The sequence below is a fragment of the Pristis pectinata genome, chromosome 2 (genome assembly GCF_009764475.1).
Source record: "Pristis pectinata isolate sPriPec2 chromosome 2, sPriPec2.1.pri, whole genome shotgun sequence".
NCBI lineage: Eukaryota > Metazoa > Chordata > Chondrichthyes > Rhinopristiformes > Pristidae > Pristis > Pristis pectinata.
In genome coordinates this window covers 142178700-142195890 of record NC_067406.1, presented here as the reverse complement: position 1 = coordinate 142195890, position 17191 = coordinate 142178700, and the positions used below count along the sequence as shown (strand labels likewise).

The 17191-nt window shown below is 42.6% G+C and overlaps 1 protein-coding gene across 8 annotated transcripts in view; it reads left to right on the top strand.

Annotated features, from left to right (window-relative positions):
- Positions 1-15185, top strand: part of LOC127567399 (broad substrate specificity ATP-binding cassette transporter ABCG2-like) — a 65490-nt gene extending 50305 nt beyond the window's left edge. For all 8 annotated transcript variants that reach the window (XM_052010265.1, XM_052010268.1, XM_052010272.1 and 5 more), the window contains 6 exons: positions 13-102; positions 5375-5499; positions 7325-7479; positions 9070-9159; positions 10905-11005; positions 13311-15185. In XM_052010265.1, the coding sequence (XP_051866225.1) occupies positions 13-102; positions 5375-5499; positions 7325-7479; positions 9070-9159; positions 10905-11005; positions 13311-13458 (709 nt within the window). In that variant the 3' untranslated portion in view covers positions 13459-15185. The remainder of the gene's footprint in view (positions 1-12; positions 103-5374; positions 5500-7324; positions 7480-9069; positions 9160-10904; positions 11006-13310) is intronic.
- Positions 15186-17191: the final 2006 nt, after the last annotated feature.

The window sequence follows — 17191 nt, the reverse complement described above, 5'->3', positions numbered from 1 at the left end:
GTTTTCTTTCAGAGTAGGTGCAATGTTCTTCCTGACCACTAACCAGTGTTTTACCAGCATCTCTGTAATTGAATTATTTGTCATAGAAAAGAAGATTTTCATGTAAGTGCTTTTAATTTTACCTTTGCATTTATGTCAAACAATTTAGTTTCTCTATAATTTAAAACTGTGATAGAAAACTATTTGTAGACAGTAAGCATTCAGTGATTGGAAAGTTTCAGCAACAGAAATGAGCGGTGAAATTGATTGCCTGGAGGTATCTGAAAGGTTGGCTGGGTGGATGCAACCCAGGACTCTGGGGGAAATGCAAGAGAAAATCGTGGGGGCAGTGACAATAATTTTTCAATGCTCTTTCCATTATGGGGATGGTGCCAGATATCTGGAGAGTGGTGAAGTTACTCCCTTGTTCAATAAAGGGAGTGAGGTAAAGCAAACAACTTCAGGCCAGCCAGTTTAAGGTAAATTGGTTTATTATTATCACATGTACTGAGGTACGGTGAAAAACTTTGTTTTGCATGCCATCCATTCAGATCGTTTCATCACATCAGTGCATTGAGGTAGTACAAGGGAAAACAATAACAGAATGCAGAATAAAGTGTCACAGTTACAGAGAAGTTGCAGTGCAGGCAGACAATAAGGGGCAAGGTCATGACGAGGTAGATTGTGAGGTCAAGAGTCCATCTTATCTTACTAGGGGACCATTCAATAGATTTATAACAGTGGGATAGAACCTGTCCTTGAGCCTGGTGGTACGTACTTTCAGGCTTTTGTATCTTCTACCCGATGAGAAAACTTTTAGAAACGTTAATCTGGAGCAGAATTATTAGTCGCCTGGAGGAAAATGGATTGATGAAGGCGAGAGGGGATGGAATTGTTAGGGTAATTGGTAATTCTTTTTGGTTTCTTATTGTCACATGTACCAAGATGCAGTGAAAAGTTTTGTTTACCTGCCATCCGGATAGGTGGCACAGTGGCATTGCAGTTAGCGTAATGCTGTTACAGTGCCAGCAGTAGGGGTTCAATTCCGGCCGCTGTCTGTAAGGAGTTTTTTATGTTCTCCCCGTGTCTGCGTGGGTTTCCTCCGGGTGCTCCGGTTTCCTCCCACATTCCAAAGACGTGCGGGTTAGTAGGTTAACATGGGTGTAATTGGGCAGCACGGGCTCGTTGGGCTGGAAGGGCCTGTTACCGTGCTATATTAATAAAGTTTTTTAAAAAAAAAGTTTTTAAAGTTTTAGATCATTCCAAACGTAAGTACATCAAAGTAGTACAAAAGGAAAAACAATAACAGAATGCAGAATATAGTGTTACAGTTACAGAGAAAGTGCAGTGCAGGCAGACAATAAGGTGCAAGGGCCATGATGAGGTAGATTGAGAGATCAAGAGTTCACCTTTATCATGAAAGAGGTCTGTTCAAAAGTCTTATAACAGCAGGATAGAAGCTGTCCTTGAGCTGGTGGTACGTGTATCTTCTGCCTGATGGGAGGAGGGAAAAGAGAGGATGTCCGGAGTGGGTGAGGTCTTTGATTATGCTGGCTGCTTTACCGAGGCAGCGAGAAGTGTGGACTGATCCTGACCCAAAACATTGACCGCCTGCTTTTCTCCACGGATGCTGCCTGGCCTGCTGAGTTCCTCCAGCATCATCGTGTTTTTCATCTGGATTCCAGCATCTGCGGTCCTTTGTTTCTCAAGTAAGAGAGTCATGCTGAGTGGTTGTTAGACTGGAGGAGGGTGAGTTGTGCCCAATGGTCAGTGCTGCATTTTTGATTCATGTTAGGGTAATTGGTAATTGTTTATTGTCTCATGTAACAAAATACAGTGAAAAGCTTTATTTTGCATGCCATCCAGACAGATCATTCCACATTGGTATTACTGACCTAGACTTGGAGGTAAGAGCCACAATTCTTGGCAGTATTGTGAAGTGCAGAGAGAATAGTGATAAAGAATAGAAGCAGGCTAGCAGAATAAACAGGTGACGTTTAATGCAACGATATGTGAGGTGATGCATTCTGGTAGAAAGATTGAGGAGAAGGGCTATATAGAATACTGTTCCAAAAGGGTTTCATGCACAGAGGGACCTGCGCGTGTGGATGTACACGTCAGTGAAAGTGGTAGAGCAGGTTGAGAAAGCAATTAATAAGGCATACACAATTCTGGCCTTAATCATAAAAGCAGGGAAATCATGCTGAATGTTTTTCAAAACATTAGTCTGTCCTTAATTGGGGTATTGTGTTTAATTCTGGTCACTTCATTACAGGAAGGATGTGAAGGTGTTAGAGAGGGCTTCTGGGATGAGGGGCTACAGCTACAGGGATGGATTAGTGGGGTTGGATCTCTTTTTGTTCAAGAAGGATGAAGTATATAAAATGAAGGGTCTGGTGAAAATGGATAGTGGGAGATTTCTCCCATTGGTAAGCAGTTGACACCCACAGGTGTAAACTAAAGGGGACATGAGAAAAAATTCTTCTCCACACTATGTGTTTGGAGTCTGGAATGCATTGCCTGAAGATATGGTGGAGGCAGGTTTGACTGTGGCCTTCAAGAGGCAGTTGGCTGATGGTGTGGAAAATTTTGCAAGGCTCGGAGAAGAAGGGTGGAACTAGTAATTTGCTCTGGTAGAGCCAGCATGGACATAATGTCATGCAACAGGTCTATGGTGTTAATGGCTTATAGATGTTTTCCTGATACTCTTTGAGGACAGGACATGCTATATTTGAGAAAGGTTGAACAGTTTGCCATTGGTCCTGCATAAGAGCTCCGTTCCACCAGGAGACTGAAGATACTGGAAATCTGAAATAAAACCCAATTCTGCAAAGACATGGTGGGTCAGGCTGCGTCTTTGGAAAGAGGGACAGATTTAACATACAAGTTAGAGTGACCTTTTGTGGACCTGTTGGTTAAGATTAGGCTTTCGTGCTATTTTGTAGCAGATGTAAAATTGAATTGATTTATTTTTACATACAGCCAAGTTTGAGGAGATGCTCCATTGTCCCTGTTGATTGATTGAGTTAAAGGCTTTTGCGAGTTGGCCATATATAGTGGTTGATGACACTCCGTACATTTCCCTTAGAATTGATGTGTTGAGGATCTTCTCCCTTGTACACGGCCATCTCATCAAAACCCTAGGATGCAGGTCGTCAGGTTCTGGCTGTTTATCATCTTTCAGTCCCCATTAATTTCTCCAACATTAGATTTTTACTGATGCTAATTCTTCGAGCTCCTCATTTACTCTCGACCTGTAGGTCTTCACTGCTTCCAGGAGATTCTTCTTGTGTTCTTCTATGAGCACAAACACTGGATATTTGTTTCTCTCCCATTTGATTCCCCAATATAATTTTCTTCAGACCCACAATCTTAAAATCTGTTTTTGTTTTCTCACTGGCCTTCTCTCTTATTCTGTTCCTCTTTCCTTTTCAGAGCCTTTAATGCATTCTGAAAAATTTCTGATCATCACTTTGGGCTCCTGTCTCGCTGCTTCCCCTCTCTCTGTGCTGTCTTCCCTCTCTACTCGCTCCATTTTCAGGGTCTCAACCTGAAATGTCGACGGTTCCTTTCCCCCACGGATGTTGCTCGACCCGCTGAGTTCCTCCAGAAGATTGTTTGTTGCTCCAGACTCCAGCATCTGCAGTCTCTTGTGTCTCAAGAGGCAGGTGGGTGATGGGCGGAAGCACATGGGGTGCGGTGGGGGGTTGGAATGAAAGGCAGAGGAGAGGCCCAACACGAACTAGAGGAACGCCTCATACTGCCCTGGGTGGTGTACAACCAAATGGTGTGAACATTGAATTTTCCAATGTCAGGTAACCCTCACCATGTGTGTTCCCCTCTCTCCTGGTCCAGCCATTTTTGTTCCCTTTCTGATACCCCTCTCCAGCCTCCCCTATCATCCATTTTTGTCCCCACTCCCCATCCTGGTTCCACCACCCACCACCCACCATATCATCCCATCATTTGGTTCCAACAGCCCCTTCATCTCTCCCCAGTGGCTCCCATTATCACCTTCCTTCCTTATCAGATTCCAGCACTGGTATCCTTTGTGTTCCCGCTTAGCACCCTCCAGCAGCTCTCCCCCCACCCACCCCTACCCCTCCCCCCACCTGCCTTCCCCTACCCCCACCCACCTGCCTTCCCCTACCCCCCACGTGTCTCCACCACCCACCCCTACCCCCACCCGCCTTCCCCTCCCCCCACGTGTCTCCACCACCCACCCCTCCCCCCACCCGCCTTCCCCTCCCCCACCCGTCTCCACCCCCACCCCTACCCCCACCTGCCTTCCCCTCCCCCCACGTGTCTCCACCACCCACCCCTACCCCCACCTGCCTTCCCCTACCCCCACCCGTCTCCACCCCCCACCCCTACCCCCACCCGCCTTCCCCCACCCCCACCCGTCTCCACCCCCACCCCCACCTGCCTTCCCCTACCCCCACCCGTCTCTACCCCCACCTGCCTTCCCCTCCCCCCACGTGTCTCCACCCCCACCCCTACCCCCACCTGCCTTCCCCTACCCCCACCCGTCTCCACCCCCCACCCCTACCCCCACCCGCCTTCCCCTACCCCCACCCGTCTCCACCACCCACCCCTACCCCCACCCGCCTTCCCCCACCCCCACCCGTCTCCACCACCCACCCCTACCCCCACCCGCCTTCCCCTACCCCCACCCGTCTCCACCACCCACCCCTACCCCCACCTGCCTTCCCCTACCCCCACCCGTCTCCACCCCCACCCCTACCCCCACCTGTCTCCTTCTGCCCCTATTTTCCTTTGTCTGCTTCGACCTAACACCTGTGAGCCAAACACCCTCACCCGTACATGGTGAATGATTGAAGAGTAGAGTACAGAAGGCCATTGTGTTTCACAGAGCAATATAGTTCTCTTTCACCGTATTGCTGCAAGCTTTATTAATTTCATTTTGAAAAGTTACCATTAACAGGCAGTGGATTGCAAATCCTGACCACTTGTTGGATCTTGATCAACACTTCAGCTGCTAGAAAACTTGTTATTCTCCATCTAATCCTTTTTCTGACTAGAGTCATTTGCAGGAAGATGTAATGCAGGAGTCCTGTGTGCATTAACAACCTTCATGGACTTCCTGTTCTCATGTTGTGGAAACCAGATTTGAAGGTTGGCATCCAGTGATCCAATAGAGGGAACAGCCTATCTGAGTGGCAACACAACCTACTGATCACTTCAAAGCTGTGCACAAATCTAAAATTGAGGCAATCAATGGGTGAAGGTTCTCTGCAGTACAAAATTGATACATATGCAGATATTTAACAGAGCAATCAGCATATGTTATTTAACACAAGTATGTGGTAAATATGATATTTATCTATCTCCAATATCAGTAATTTGATAATACAAATGTTATCTTTAATCACAGCCATGAGTATATCAGTGGATACTACATGATAATATCCTACTTCCTTGCAAAGTTATTTGTTGATCTGATACCCATGAGGGCAATACCATCCATGATATTTACAATCGTAATCTACTTCATGATAGGTAAGCAGCAAATTCCATCATTTTCATTCTTGAGTTTCCAGAGCCATAATCCTTTGAAGAGCATGAAGTGAAAATAGCACTGATAGATATTACACTATACGTCACAGTGGTAGAGATTTGAGAGGTGATCTAACTTGAAGGGTTTTAAGATGAGAGTCCAGAACTAGACAGTTTAGGGGTGATGTCACACTTGTACAGGATGGTGGAAATCTAGTTCAGTGGCAAGGATATTACAGAACCAAGAGGTACATGGAGTCAGCCACAAATTTTTGGAATGGCAATATATGTGGTGCTTCCATTAGTAAGAGAGTCAAAAATCCGAGGGCACAGCCTCAGAATGAAGGGACGTCCCTTTAAAACTGAGATGAGGAGGAATTTGTTCAGCCAGAAGGTGGTGAATCTATGGAATTCATTGCCACAGAGGGCTGTAGCGGCCAAGTCATTGGGTGTATTTAAGGCAGAGATTGATAGGTTCTTGATTGTTCAGGGTTACAGGGAGAAGACCGGAGAAAGGGGTTGAAACAAAAGAAGCCATGATCGAATGGTGGAACAGACTCCATGGGCCGATTGCCCTAATTCACCTCCTGTATCTTGTGCTCTTGTATCTGAGGGGATGAATGACCTACTGCTGTTCCAGTGTCCCTAACATTAACATAGCCATCACAAAAAGTAAGCATGAGCAGTGGAAAACATTTCTCTGTCAATAGGGCAGTCAGTGGGTTGTTCAAGATTAGAGCCCCTCCATCGCTTTCATTAATTAAAGTAAATTATGTGAAGTACAAAAAGATAATTTAGATTCATATTTACTGTAATAGGAACTGGTATGGCTGTATTTTGACCTTCTGCATAGTGCCACTAGTGGTAATCAAGTTTTCTTGAGCAGAAGCTATGCAAAAATATGACCTGTTTGCGAGGAGGGTGTGGCGAAAGATGCAGGGGTCCTTGTCACGTTTCATCCCCAGCAGCTGCGTAACAGAGGATTCTCTGATCTACGGGCTGTTCCCGGGGACACACACACGGACGGACATCAACTGCTGCTGGAAGGTCATCAACTCGGTGAAAGACGCCCTTTGGTCTGCCTGAAACTTGTTGGTCTCCCAGCACTGTGAGATGTCCGTAGGGGAATGCTGCCGGCTGGCACATTCCAGGCTGCAGGAGTACGTGCTGAGGGACACACTGAAGCTGGGTGCAGCCAATGCAAGGGCTTGGTGGGGAAGGACTACAGTTTAGGGTTCTTCTGGCTCTGGAGAGGGAGGGGCAGGGTCAGGCGAGGAAGCCCCTTAAAGATTGTAAATATGAGTTTGGGGTATCACCCCAGGGAGCCACATGAGGGGCATCGATGCTGTGGTTTTATAAAACGTAACACTAATGATTGACCTGTACACGAATGTAAAGGTTTGCACTGTTTTACTATTGTATATAGTTTGTCTTTTATTATGAATAAAGTTTATTTTGGTTTTTAAAAAAAGTACGAATGTGAATTGGGTCTGAAATCCAAACCTTAAACAATAAAGAAATTCTTAGGAATAAATTTGGTCATGAAAATGTAAAAGTAATACATAGAACTTAACATTCAGGGTAACATGTTAGTGTGCCTTATTTATAAGACCTTTTTTTTTCTTTTAAAAATGGTTCACATCGAATGCATCAACCCCAAAATCTGACATGTATATGTTTAAATGTTAAGCAGTACCATCTGCAGCATTTTGCAGGGTGTTAGGATGTACTTTCTGATACAAGGAACAGAGCAAAGAAAAATATTTTAATTGAGTTGATATTTAATTGATTGTCACTTTAAAAATTCAAATTTTGTTTGATTTTTCAGGCTTGAAGTTGGATGCTGGTGCCTTTTTCATCACTATGCTGACATTAATCCAGGTGTCCATCACAGCCACATCAATGGGATTGGCTGTTGCAACTGGACAGAATATCATTGGTGTTGCAAATCTCATTATTAGTATACTATTTGTTATCATGATCGTAAGTCACATTTACCTGATTGCTTACTGTTCCTCTTTTGCCTTACTTACCTTCCCTGCCTTTGTGAGCTCCTTCCATCGTAAAACCTGTTCAACAACTAGTCCTGACCTCTTGTGCATCCTGTATTTTCATCTATTTCACTACCACTGCTAGCCTTGCCTTTGCATGAGTTCTTGAATTACTTCTCTTCCCTCCTCAAAGGCTCCTTAATACCTACAAAATATGTAGAAGTGAGGGCAGCGGCAATCCAAGAAGCCGTTTCATAGCACTTTCTAAGGGGCAATAAATTATGGCCTTACCCGCAATGCTGTCATCCAAGAGTGAAAACAAGTATGCCCTAAAATGTGATTAGAAAATGATAAAAAAAATAACAGTAATTATTAATCCTGGGAAGCGTTCCAAAACTAATTAAAAAAGCTACTGTGCAATATGAATATTGCATCAATGACTATTTTTCAGGACTTAAGATTCATGTCTGCTCCACTTTAGACTAATTTTGTAGAAATAAAGAAATATCTGCTGCTTTGGTGGGAGAAATAACAACAACAAACAAGGAAATGGGTGATGTTTTAATCAAATAGTTTGCATCTATCTTCATAATAAAAGACCTAAAGAATACACTTGTTGTAGGGCATTAAGAATCCACTTAAATGAGGAATATACAGTTATAAATATCAGTAAAGAGAAAAACTGGAAAAAAAAATCAGGGAACAATAGACATTTATTCTATAGCTGTCGGCTCTGATTAGGAAAAAATGTATTCAGTTACTACAATTATATGGTTTTTCACATCCTCACCAATGTACAAGTACAATTTATTCTCACTAGTAACAAACAATCTGCTGGAGGAACTCAAAGATCGAGCAGCATCTTTACGGGAGGATGTGGGTAGGGAAGGAATTGTGGACATTTCAGGACTGATGCAGGGTTTTGACTGGAAACGTTGACAATTCCTTTCCTCCCACAGATGCTGCTCGACCTGCTGAGCTCCCCCAGCACATTGTCGCTCCAGATTCCAGCTTCAGCAGTCTCTGGTGTCTCCATTGTTTTCACTAGTGTATAAACAATGGTGAAATTGGTCTAAAGTGGAGCAGACATGAATCTTAAGTCCTGAAAAATAGTCATTGATGCAATATTCATATTGCACAGTAGCTTTTTTAATTAGTTTTGGCATTGTGGGCAAGGCCATAATTTATTGCCCCTTAGAAAGTGTTATGAAATGGCTTCTTGAATTGCCGCTGCCCTTTTGGTGAAGGTGCTCCCATATTCCCATTGGGAAGGGCGTTCCGGGATTTAAACTCAATGAAGCACCGGCAATATATTTTGAAGTAGGGATAGTGTGTGACTTGGAGGGAAATCTGCAGAGGGCCTTGTTCCAGTGCACTGCAACCCTTTTCCTTCTTGCTTGTAGAAGTTGAGAGTTTGGGAGGTGCTGTCAGAGTAGCCAAAGCAAGGAATTGCAATGCATTTTGTAGGTGGTGCACATGGCAGCCTTGGTGAAATGGTGGTGGAGGGAAATTTACAACAGCATGCAGTGAGAGATGATATTGTTATAACCTTGGGCTGCTAACACTTTGTATTTGTTTCCAGCTATTCTCTGGCCTCCTAGTAAACCTGCCAAGTGTTATAAATTGGCTGGCTTGGCTGCAGTATTTAAGTATCCCTCGTTATGGCCTCACAGTAAGTACCAAGTAGTCTAATGTACCTGAAAGATCTTTCCTACTGGTCCCATCACCAAGCTCTTCCTCCCCAAACCCTATCCCCACTGTAAGTGTTTTCAATCCATTTTTTTAAAAAGTTGTTATTGAATCTGCTAACTTTGGTAAATAGGAAGTCATTCTCTATGGATTCGAAAAATCCAGTATCCTCAAGATAAATCAGATTACTTCTTGAATAGTGAAAAATTGAAATCGCAAAAATGGCAAGAAAAACAGAAGTTGCTGCAGTTGAAGCCTTGGTTAGACTGTACCTGGAGCTGTGTAAGCAGTCCTTTTGGAAGGATATGCTAGCCTGCAGGCAATGCAGTGTAGGTTTTCCAGAATGATATCTGGACTTCTGGACTTAAATTAAAAAAAGAGGTTTGAATAATGTTACCTAGAATTTTGAAGAATTGACCTAAGTTTTCAAAATATTAGGTAGAACTGTTAAGCTAAAGGATGAATCTATATCTGCTGGTGGGGAGTTGAGGATCAGGGGGACAGAGCCAAAATATTAAACCCAGGCCTTTAAAGAGTGTTGAGGGAAAAACCTCTCCGGTGAAAGGGGAAAGATTTAAAAGGGACCTGAGGGGCAATTTCTTCATGCAGAGGGTGCTGTGTACATGGAATGAGCTGTCAGAGATAGTAGTTGAGGTGGGTATAATTGCATTTTAAAGACATTTGATAAGTATACGGATGGGATCCAGAGGAGGTTCACAAGAATGATCCCAGGAATGAAAGGCTTGACATATGAGGAGCATTTGATGTCTCTGGGCTTTAACTCGATGGAGTTCAGAAGGATGGGGTGGGGGGGGGGGGGGGGGGAGATCTCACTGAAACCTACCGGATACTGAAAGTCCTGGATAGAGTGGACGTGGAGAGGATGTTTCCATCAGTAGGAGAGTCTAGGAGCCAAGGGCACAGCCTCAGAATAAAGGGACGTCCCTTTAAAAGTGAGATGAGGAATTTCTTCAGCCAGAGGGTGGTGAATCTGTGGAATTTGTTGCCACAGAGGGGTGCGGAGGCCAAGTTATTGGTTGTATTTAAGGCAGAGATTGGTAGGATCTTGATTGGTAAGAGGGATAAGGTTTACAGGGAGAAGGTGGGAAAATGGGGTTGAAAAAATCAGCCATGATTGAATGGCAGAGCAGACTCGATGGGCTGAATGGCCTAATTCTGCTTAATTTATGGATAGCAAAGTTTAGAGGGATACAGGCCAAACACAAGCAAATAGGACTAGCTTAGCTGGGCACCTCAGTTGGCATGGACGAGTTGGGCCAAAGGGCCTGTCTCTGTGCTATATTCTATGACTCTAATGGCATAATGAGACTTAAAGGGCTAATGGACTCCTCCTATTCCTGTGTGTAGTAACAACTTGCAGTACACTGCACAAAAGCATGTCCAAAAATAACTCTCAAAAGTCAGCTGGATAAATATTTAAATGGAAAATATTTTCAGGGCTGTGGGGGAAGAGTGGCTGTAGTGGGATGAATGGAGCGTTCTACCGGTAATATTATGTAGACATGATGGGCCATATATCTTCCTTCTGAATGGTGTAATTCAATGATTTGATGATGTGGCCATAAATAATAAGCACAATAATCGTCCATGAGATATTTTGCTGAGGCATTCTAGACATCAGATTAAGTGGACTGGTGCAGCCTCTTTTGCCTTCGGTGCACTTGGTATTGGGTTAGTTACCATATGCATTACTTTGGTTTTGCACAGGCCCTGGAGGTGAATGAATTTGTTGGTCTGACCTTCTGTAATAATTCTGAATTGGTATCTGCTCCAAATGCAAACATTGGAGGTGCAATTCCTGATGTAATGTAAGTACAAACAAAACAAAACTGAAAGAACAATAAATTGTAAATACCAGTTTCATTTCCCAAAGATCTGTTGTATGTTATCACTTTCTAACACATCTGACTTATTGAACAGTTCTCTGGTATGATAAAGTGGACTCTTGACCTCAGAATCTACCTCGTTATGGTCCTGCACCTTACTGTCCGCCAGCGCTGCACTTTCTCTGTCACTGTAACACTTTATTCTGCATTCTGTTATTTTACCTTGCACTACCTAAATGCACTGTTGCAATGAAATGATCTGTGTGAACAGTATGCAAGACAAGCTTTTCACTGTACCTCGGTACATGTGACAATAATAAACCAATTTACATCTTTACCTACAAACCCATGGCATCTCTTCCATTTGAGCAGTTCACAGATGAGTTCATTTAAGAGAAGGGGTAAGTGTGGAGGTAGTGAGAGACGGGGAGAAAGTCTGAGAAGAAACAAGGTGGTGTGCGAGTCAGTGAGAGTGAGCATGAGGGGATTGTATTTACACTTGGAAAGTTGTCAGATTGAATGCTCCACAATGTGGTGGAAGTTGATTTCATAAATAAGTTTAGAAGGATATTGAAAAGGCGCTTACGGATGTGGAACTCTTGGGGCTAAGAACAAAAATAAGGGATACAGGACTAATATTTTTTTTAAGACGCCAGCACACGCGAGTGTTTGGCCACCTTCTGTAGGAGTTTGCTGTATTCCCAATTTACATTGTAACCCATTTTGTGTGATTCAGGGAGGTGTGACGGGTAGTGGGGAGGGGATGGGAGGTAGAATTTTGTCTTCAGAAACTGTTTGAATACCAACTAACAGACATACTTGGAAGTCTTGTAGTTTCTGTGAGGACAACTTATTTATGTTGAACGAATTGGAGAAACTCGAGAAATTGAGTTACTTGTTAGCTCTCTTAGACCATAGTGATAGAGGGAGTTACTGGACACATCTAAAATTGTAAGAGGTATTGATGGTAAAATAAAGGAGAAAGACTTTTTCCAATTTTAGAATGATGAGTAACCAGAGGAAATGATTAATGTAACTGGCAACAGAGACCAGACATTTATAATTGAGTTGTGATTACCTGGAAAGCAGTGGAAGCCAATTCAGAGTAATCCAAAGAAAGGATTTTAATAAATACTGGAAAAGGTGAAATTGCAGTTACATGAGGAAGGACAAGGGGAGTGGAACTATATTTCATTTATATCCCACACAGGCCACCTCCCACCTCGTTTTATTTAACTCTGAACATATTCTTCACCTTTCTCCCTAATGTTGATGTTTCTTTTCTAAAATGTGTCTATACCGTTCTTATGTTACACTAACACATTGTTCCCACTCTCTGGATAAATTTTCCTGAGTTCCCAGCTGTAGTCATTAATAATATTCTTATGTTACAACAGTGTCTGCGCTTCAAGAAAGCTGTCTTTATAAGCATGGCCCTTGATTTTTGAACTCCCCCACAAGCAGCAACAGAATAATGTCAACTTTATCAGTGTTAAGAACCTTTTATTACATTGGGCGTGCATAAACATCTGAAAAGTTAGTTTGAAGTACCCAAACATGTAGGAATAACATCTTCAAAATGATTTATTTCTTACTCAGACTTTTAAATTCTAGAGATTTAATCATTCTGTACCTTGCATTTAGGGGGTGGGGGGTACTGCTGGAAATTTACAGACGTTCACCTTATTTAAAGAAGTTTTCAACTATGCCTTTGCTGTTTTTAGACTCAATTGTTCTAGCGCTGTCCTGCTTTAATTCAACTCACACCAAGCAAGGTTCACTTGTCAACATTGCCACCAGATCTGCAGCACCTCTACTCATTGTTCTGGTTTCAAATCCCTTCATGATTTTTCCTTCTCTTGTGCCTGTAACCTCTTCAGTCCTACAACCCTTTGTGATCTCTGCACTGTTCCAATCCTGAATTCTTGCACATCTGCAGTTTCCATTGCTCCACCATTGAAGGTCGGTTCTCAAAACCCTAAACTCCAAAGTTCCTTCCCTCAACCTCAGCCTTTATCTTCCCTTAAGGCTCTGCTATATCAACTAGGTATTTAATCACTCACCTCAATTTCTTCTTTTGTAACTCAATGTCACATTTTGTTAGACCCCTCCCTCTTCCCCCACACAAAAAGGTTTTCCTGAAATAAGGGTGCAATGAAATTGAAGTTGTTGTTTGCAATGGTGGTGACTGCTGGGAAACACACGCTGTTTTCTTCCCCCCAGTTAACCACAATCTATGTACTGAAAAAAATGCATTTGTTATGAATAAAAATGCCTTGTATTTTAGATGTACTGGAGAGCAATATCTTGAGAGACAAGGAATTGAAGCAAGTGAATGGGGCTTGTGGCAGAACCACCTGGCAATGGCATCGATGATGATAATTTTATTTACGATTTCTTACTTAAAACTCCGATTTATGAAGAAATTTTCATAAGGTCATTGTACAAGTAGGTGATGCTAAATTCCACAGCGTTTTGACTGATATCTTGGACACTTTCTAAATTGTTTTGGATGGTGTCACTGATTACATATTTTTAAAATTTTGGTGAATGATTTGTCACTCTCCATGTTAACTAAGAAAATTGCATTTAACAGTCTGCGTGGATTTGTGCTCATCACCAACTTTGCCACTCAAATGCTTTATGCTACCTCAATCAGGAATAAAGAAATGTTTGTTAGTCATGCAAAAGAACTTGTCTTTATTGTAAATTAGGCTATACTGTTGGACATATTCCCAGAGTTTCTACCAAATGATGTCCAATATACAATCCATACTAACGTTTGTCACCTGACACATCCATTCCTGTGATGCATTTTCTCCACTCAGCCAATCAGAAGTCAGTCACATGAAAACAGAAAATTCTGGAACCACGTAGTGGTCACACAACATCTGTGGAGAGAGAGAAACTGAGTTAATGTTTCAGGTCAATGTCTTTTCATCAGAATGAGCCTGAACTCCTGACTGTTTCCAGCAATTTCAGCTTTTGTTTTCGATTTCCTACAGTTTTTTTTTGCGTTTCATTATTAATGCACATAGAAACAGAAGTAGACCATATGACCCAATGAGTCTATTGTGCCATGCAAGACCTTGGCTGATCTTCTACTATGTCCACATTCCTGCCTGATCTCCATATCTTTTGATCCCCTAAATGTCTAACAATCTATTGATTTCTGTATTTTCAATAGTTAAGCAGCCATCAGCTTTCTGTAGTTGAGAATTCCAAAGATTTACAGTCTTCTGAGGAAAAAAATTTTCTTCTACGTTACCTACTTCTAGGGTCTTTAGCTAATTTCTCAGCATATATCCCGTCAGTCCCACCCTGTATCTTTAATTTTTCGGTAAGATCGCCTCTGATTCTTCTGAACTCCAGAGTATATGCCCATTTTTCTCTATCTCTACTTATAGAGTAATTCCCTCAATCCAGATCTCAATCTAGCGAAACCTGTGCACACCATCCACAGTAGGTATATTCATTCTTCCTCAGGTATGCAACGATTCTCAGACCTGTAATATAATGCCACCTGGAGAGCTCAGTGCTTTTCTCTCAAATGTTGTCGTCTAGTTGTGATGCAGAGCTATGTGAGCAAAAATGTGGTTTTCCTTTTTATGTAATTCTGAAATTTAAAATATTGTATCTGAAAACTGAAAGTGCCCTTGTGAAAAGGACAAAAATTATGTTTAATATCGTAATGTTTTGTAAGACTTTGAAATGGTACAGTACATTGCTAATTATTTTAATAAGATGGTGTAGCGGTTGCTACCGCGGAATAAAACAAGACTCTACTCGGAGGATTGCCAAACAGAACTGGTTTATTTTCCCGCCTTGTGCGGGCCCTTTAAGGGAGAAAAACTCCCGCCCAAAAAAACCGGCAATGACGCAAGTCCTACGTCATCAGGACTTTCCCGCGCACGGGTTCTCCCCGTCGCTCGGAAAGACGAGGCCCGCCGCCATCTTGGGCCTCGTCGCTCCGACGCCGCGCGACCCGACTGCCGAGCCGGTTCGCCCGACTAGACGGTGAGTCGCCACAATGGTTTAATTTGAATGAGAATTGCCACGTTGAATGGGTGCTTGCGGTTTAAAAATTAAACAGACTTTCAGTGCTTTCATTAATTTACAATTGTGCACACCTGGAGTGCAAAATAAAATGGCTTTGATATTCCTGGTTTCTAAACTGATTTGTTTGTACACCTCTCTTTTCTAGTACCAGATCACACTCAGAATCAGGTTTATCATCACTAACTTCTATCATGTGAAAAGTTTTGTTTTGCGGCAGCAGTACAGTGCAAAGACATAAAATTACTATAAATTACAAAATAGTGCAAGGAAAGGAATAACAAGGTAGTGTTCATGGGTTCATGGACCGTTCAGAAATCTGATTGTGGAGGGGAAGAAGCTGTTTGTGAATCGTTGAGTGTGGGTCTTCAGGCTCCTGTACCTCCTCCCTGATGGTAGTGACGAGAAGAGGGCATGTCCTGGATGGTGAGGGTCCTTAGTGATGGATGCTGCCTTCTTGAGGCATTGCTCTGTTGGCACCACAGCATTCCTTCCAGATTAATAGGAACATTAGAGAAAGGAGCAGGAGTAGGCCAGCTGGCCCTTTGAGCCTGCTCCACACCAGCTAGATCATGACTAATCTGCTCTGCGATGCCATTTTCCAGCATTTCCTATACCCTTTGATTCCCCCAATGTACAGAAATCTATTTTGAATGAACACAATAACTGAGCCTCCACACATTTCCAGGATAGAGAATTCCATCCTCTTGAGTGAAGGCATTTTTTTCTCATCTCATTCCTAAACAGCCTACCCTCATTTTGAAATTATGCCCTGGTCCTGGACTCTTCAGACAGGGAAACCGTCTCCGTATATCCAGCCTGTCAACCCTTGAAGAATTTTCTAAGTTTCTCTGAGATCTATCATTCTTCCGCACTCCAGAGAATACAGGCCTGGTTTACTCAATCTCTTCTTGTACAGCTAACCTGTTATCCCTGGAACCTGTCTAATGAATCTTAGCTGCACTCCATCCCTGGCAAGTACATCCTTTCCTAGCTAAAAAGACCAAAATTGTATCTAATACTCTCAGGTATGGTTTCACCATGGCTCTGTACAATTGCAGTAAGACTTCCTTACTCTTTTAGTCAAATCGTCTCATAATAAAGGCTAACATTTCACTTATCCTCCTCATTGTCTCCATGTAACACCAATCCCTCACCGTTCCTTTGGTAGTTACAGAAAATCGTTCTGCACTTGCGTTGTCTTGAGCTTTTTGCCATTTTGCAGTTCCTCTTGATATATAATCTTTCTTTGCTTTCCACTGACTATGCCTTTTTCTCTTCCTTTTCCCCTTTCTCGACATCTTAAAACCTATTTATCTCTAACCATTCACAGTGGTAATGAAAGGTCATTGACCTGTAACATTAATGTTTCTCCTTCCACAGATGCTGCTGGGCGTGCTGTGTATTTTCAACCTTTTCAGTTATTAATTTTAGCTCCAAGATTGCTGCTCTGTTCCAATTCTGACTTGCAAGCCTCTGTTTTAAATTGGATCACCAATGGTATCTTGTGCCTTCAGCTGTCAAATCTCTAAGCTCTGAAATTCCTTCCCTAAACTTCTCCTTTTCAGCTTGCTCTCCACCTTTGAGGCATTTTAAACCAAACTCTTTCACCAACCTTTTTGACATCTGGCTTACTGTCATTTTGTGTCTCAGTGTCAAATTTTGTTCCGTAATGCTCTACAGAGGTACTTTGCAGAAAATAAATGCAAGCAGGAATAAGACACTCATCCCCTAAGAACCTGCTGTGTCATTTAGGAAGGTCTGACAGTAATCTCAGCTCCACTTTGCCATCTAATCGTAATCTTTCATCTCTGCTTATCAGAATGCTGTCTGTCTTAAAAGTATTCAAAGATTTCTTTCACCACCCTTCGCAGTCCAGAGAACTTTTTTTGTCTCATCTCTGTCTTAAATGGGCAACATTGACCCAAGTTCTAGATTCTCCCACAAGAAATATTCTCTCCATACCCACCTTGTCCAAAGCCCCTCAGGATCTCGTATGTTTCAGTGAAGTTTCCTCTCATTTCTCTCAGATACAATCCTAGTTTGTCTGACCTTTCCTTAAAAAAACAACCATTCCAGATGTCAGTCCAGTAAATTATCTCTGAACTGCTT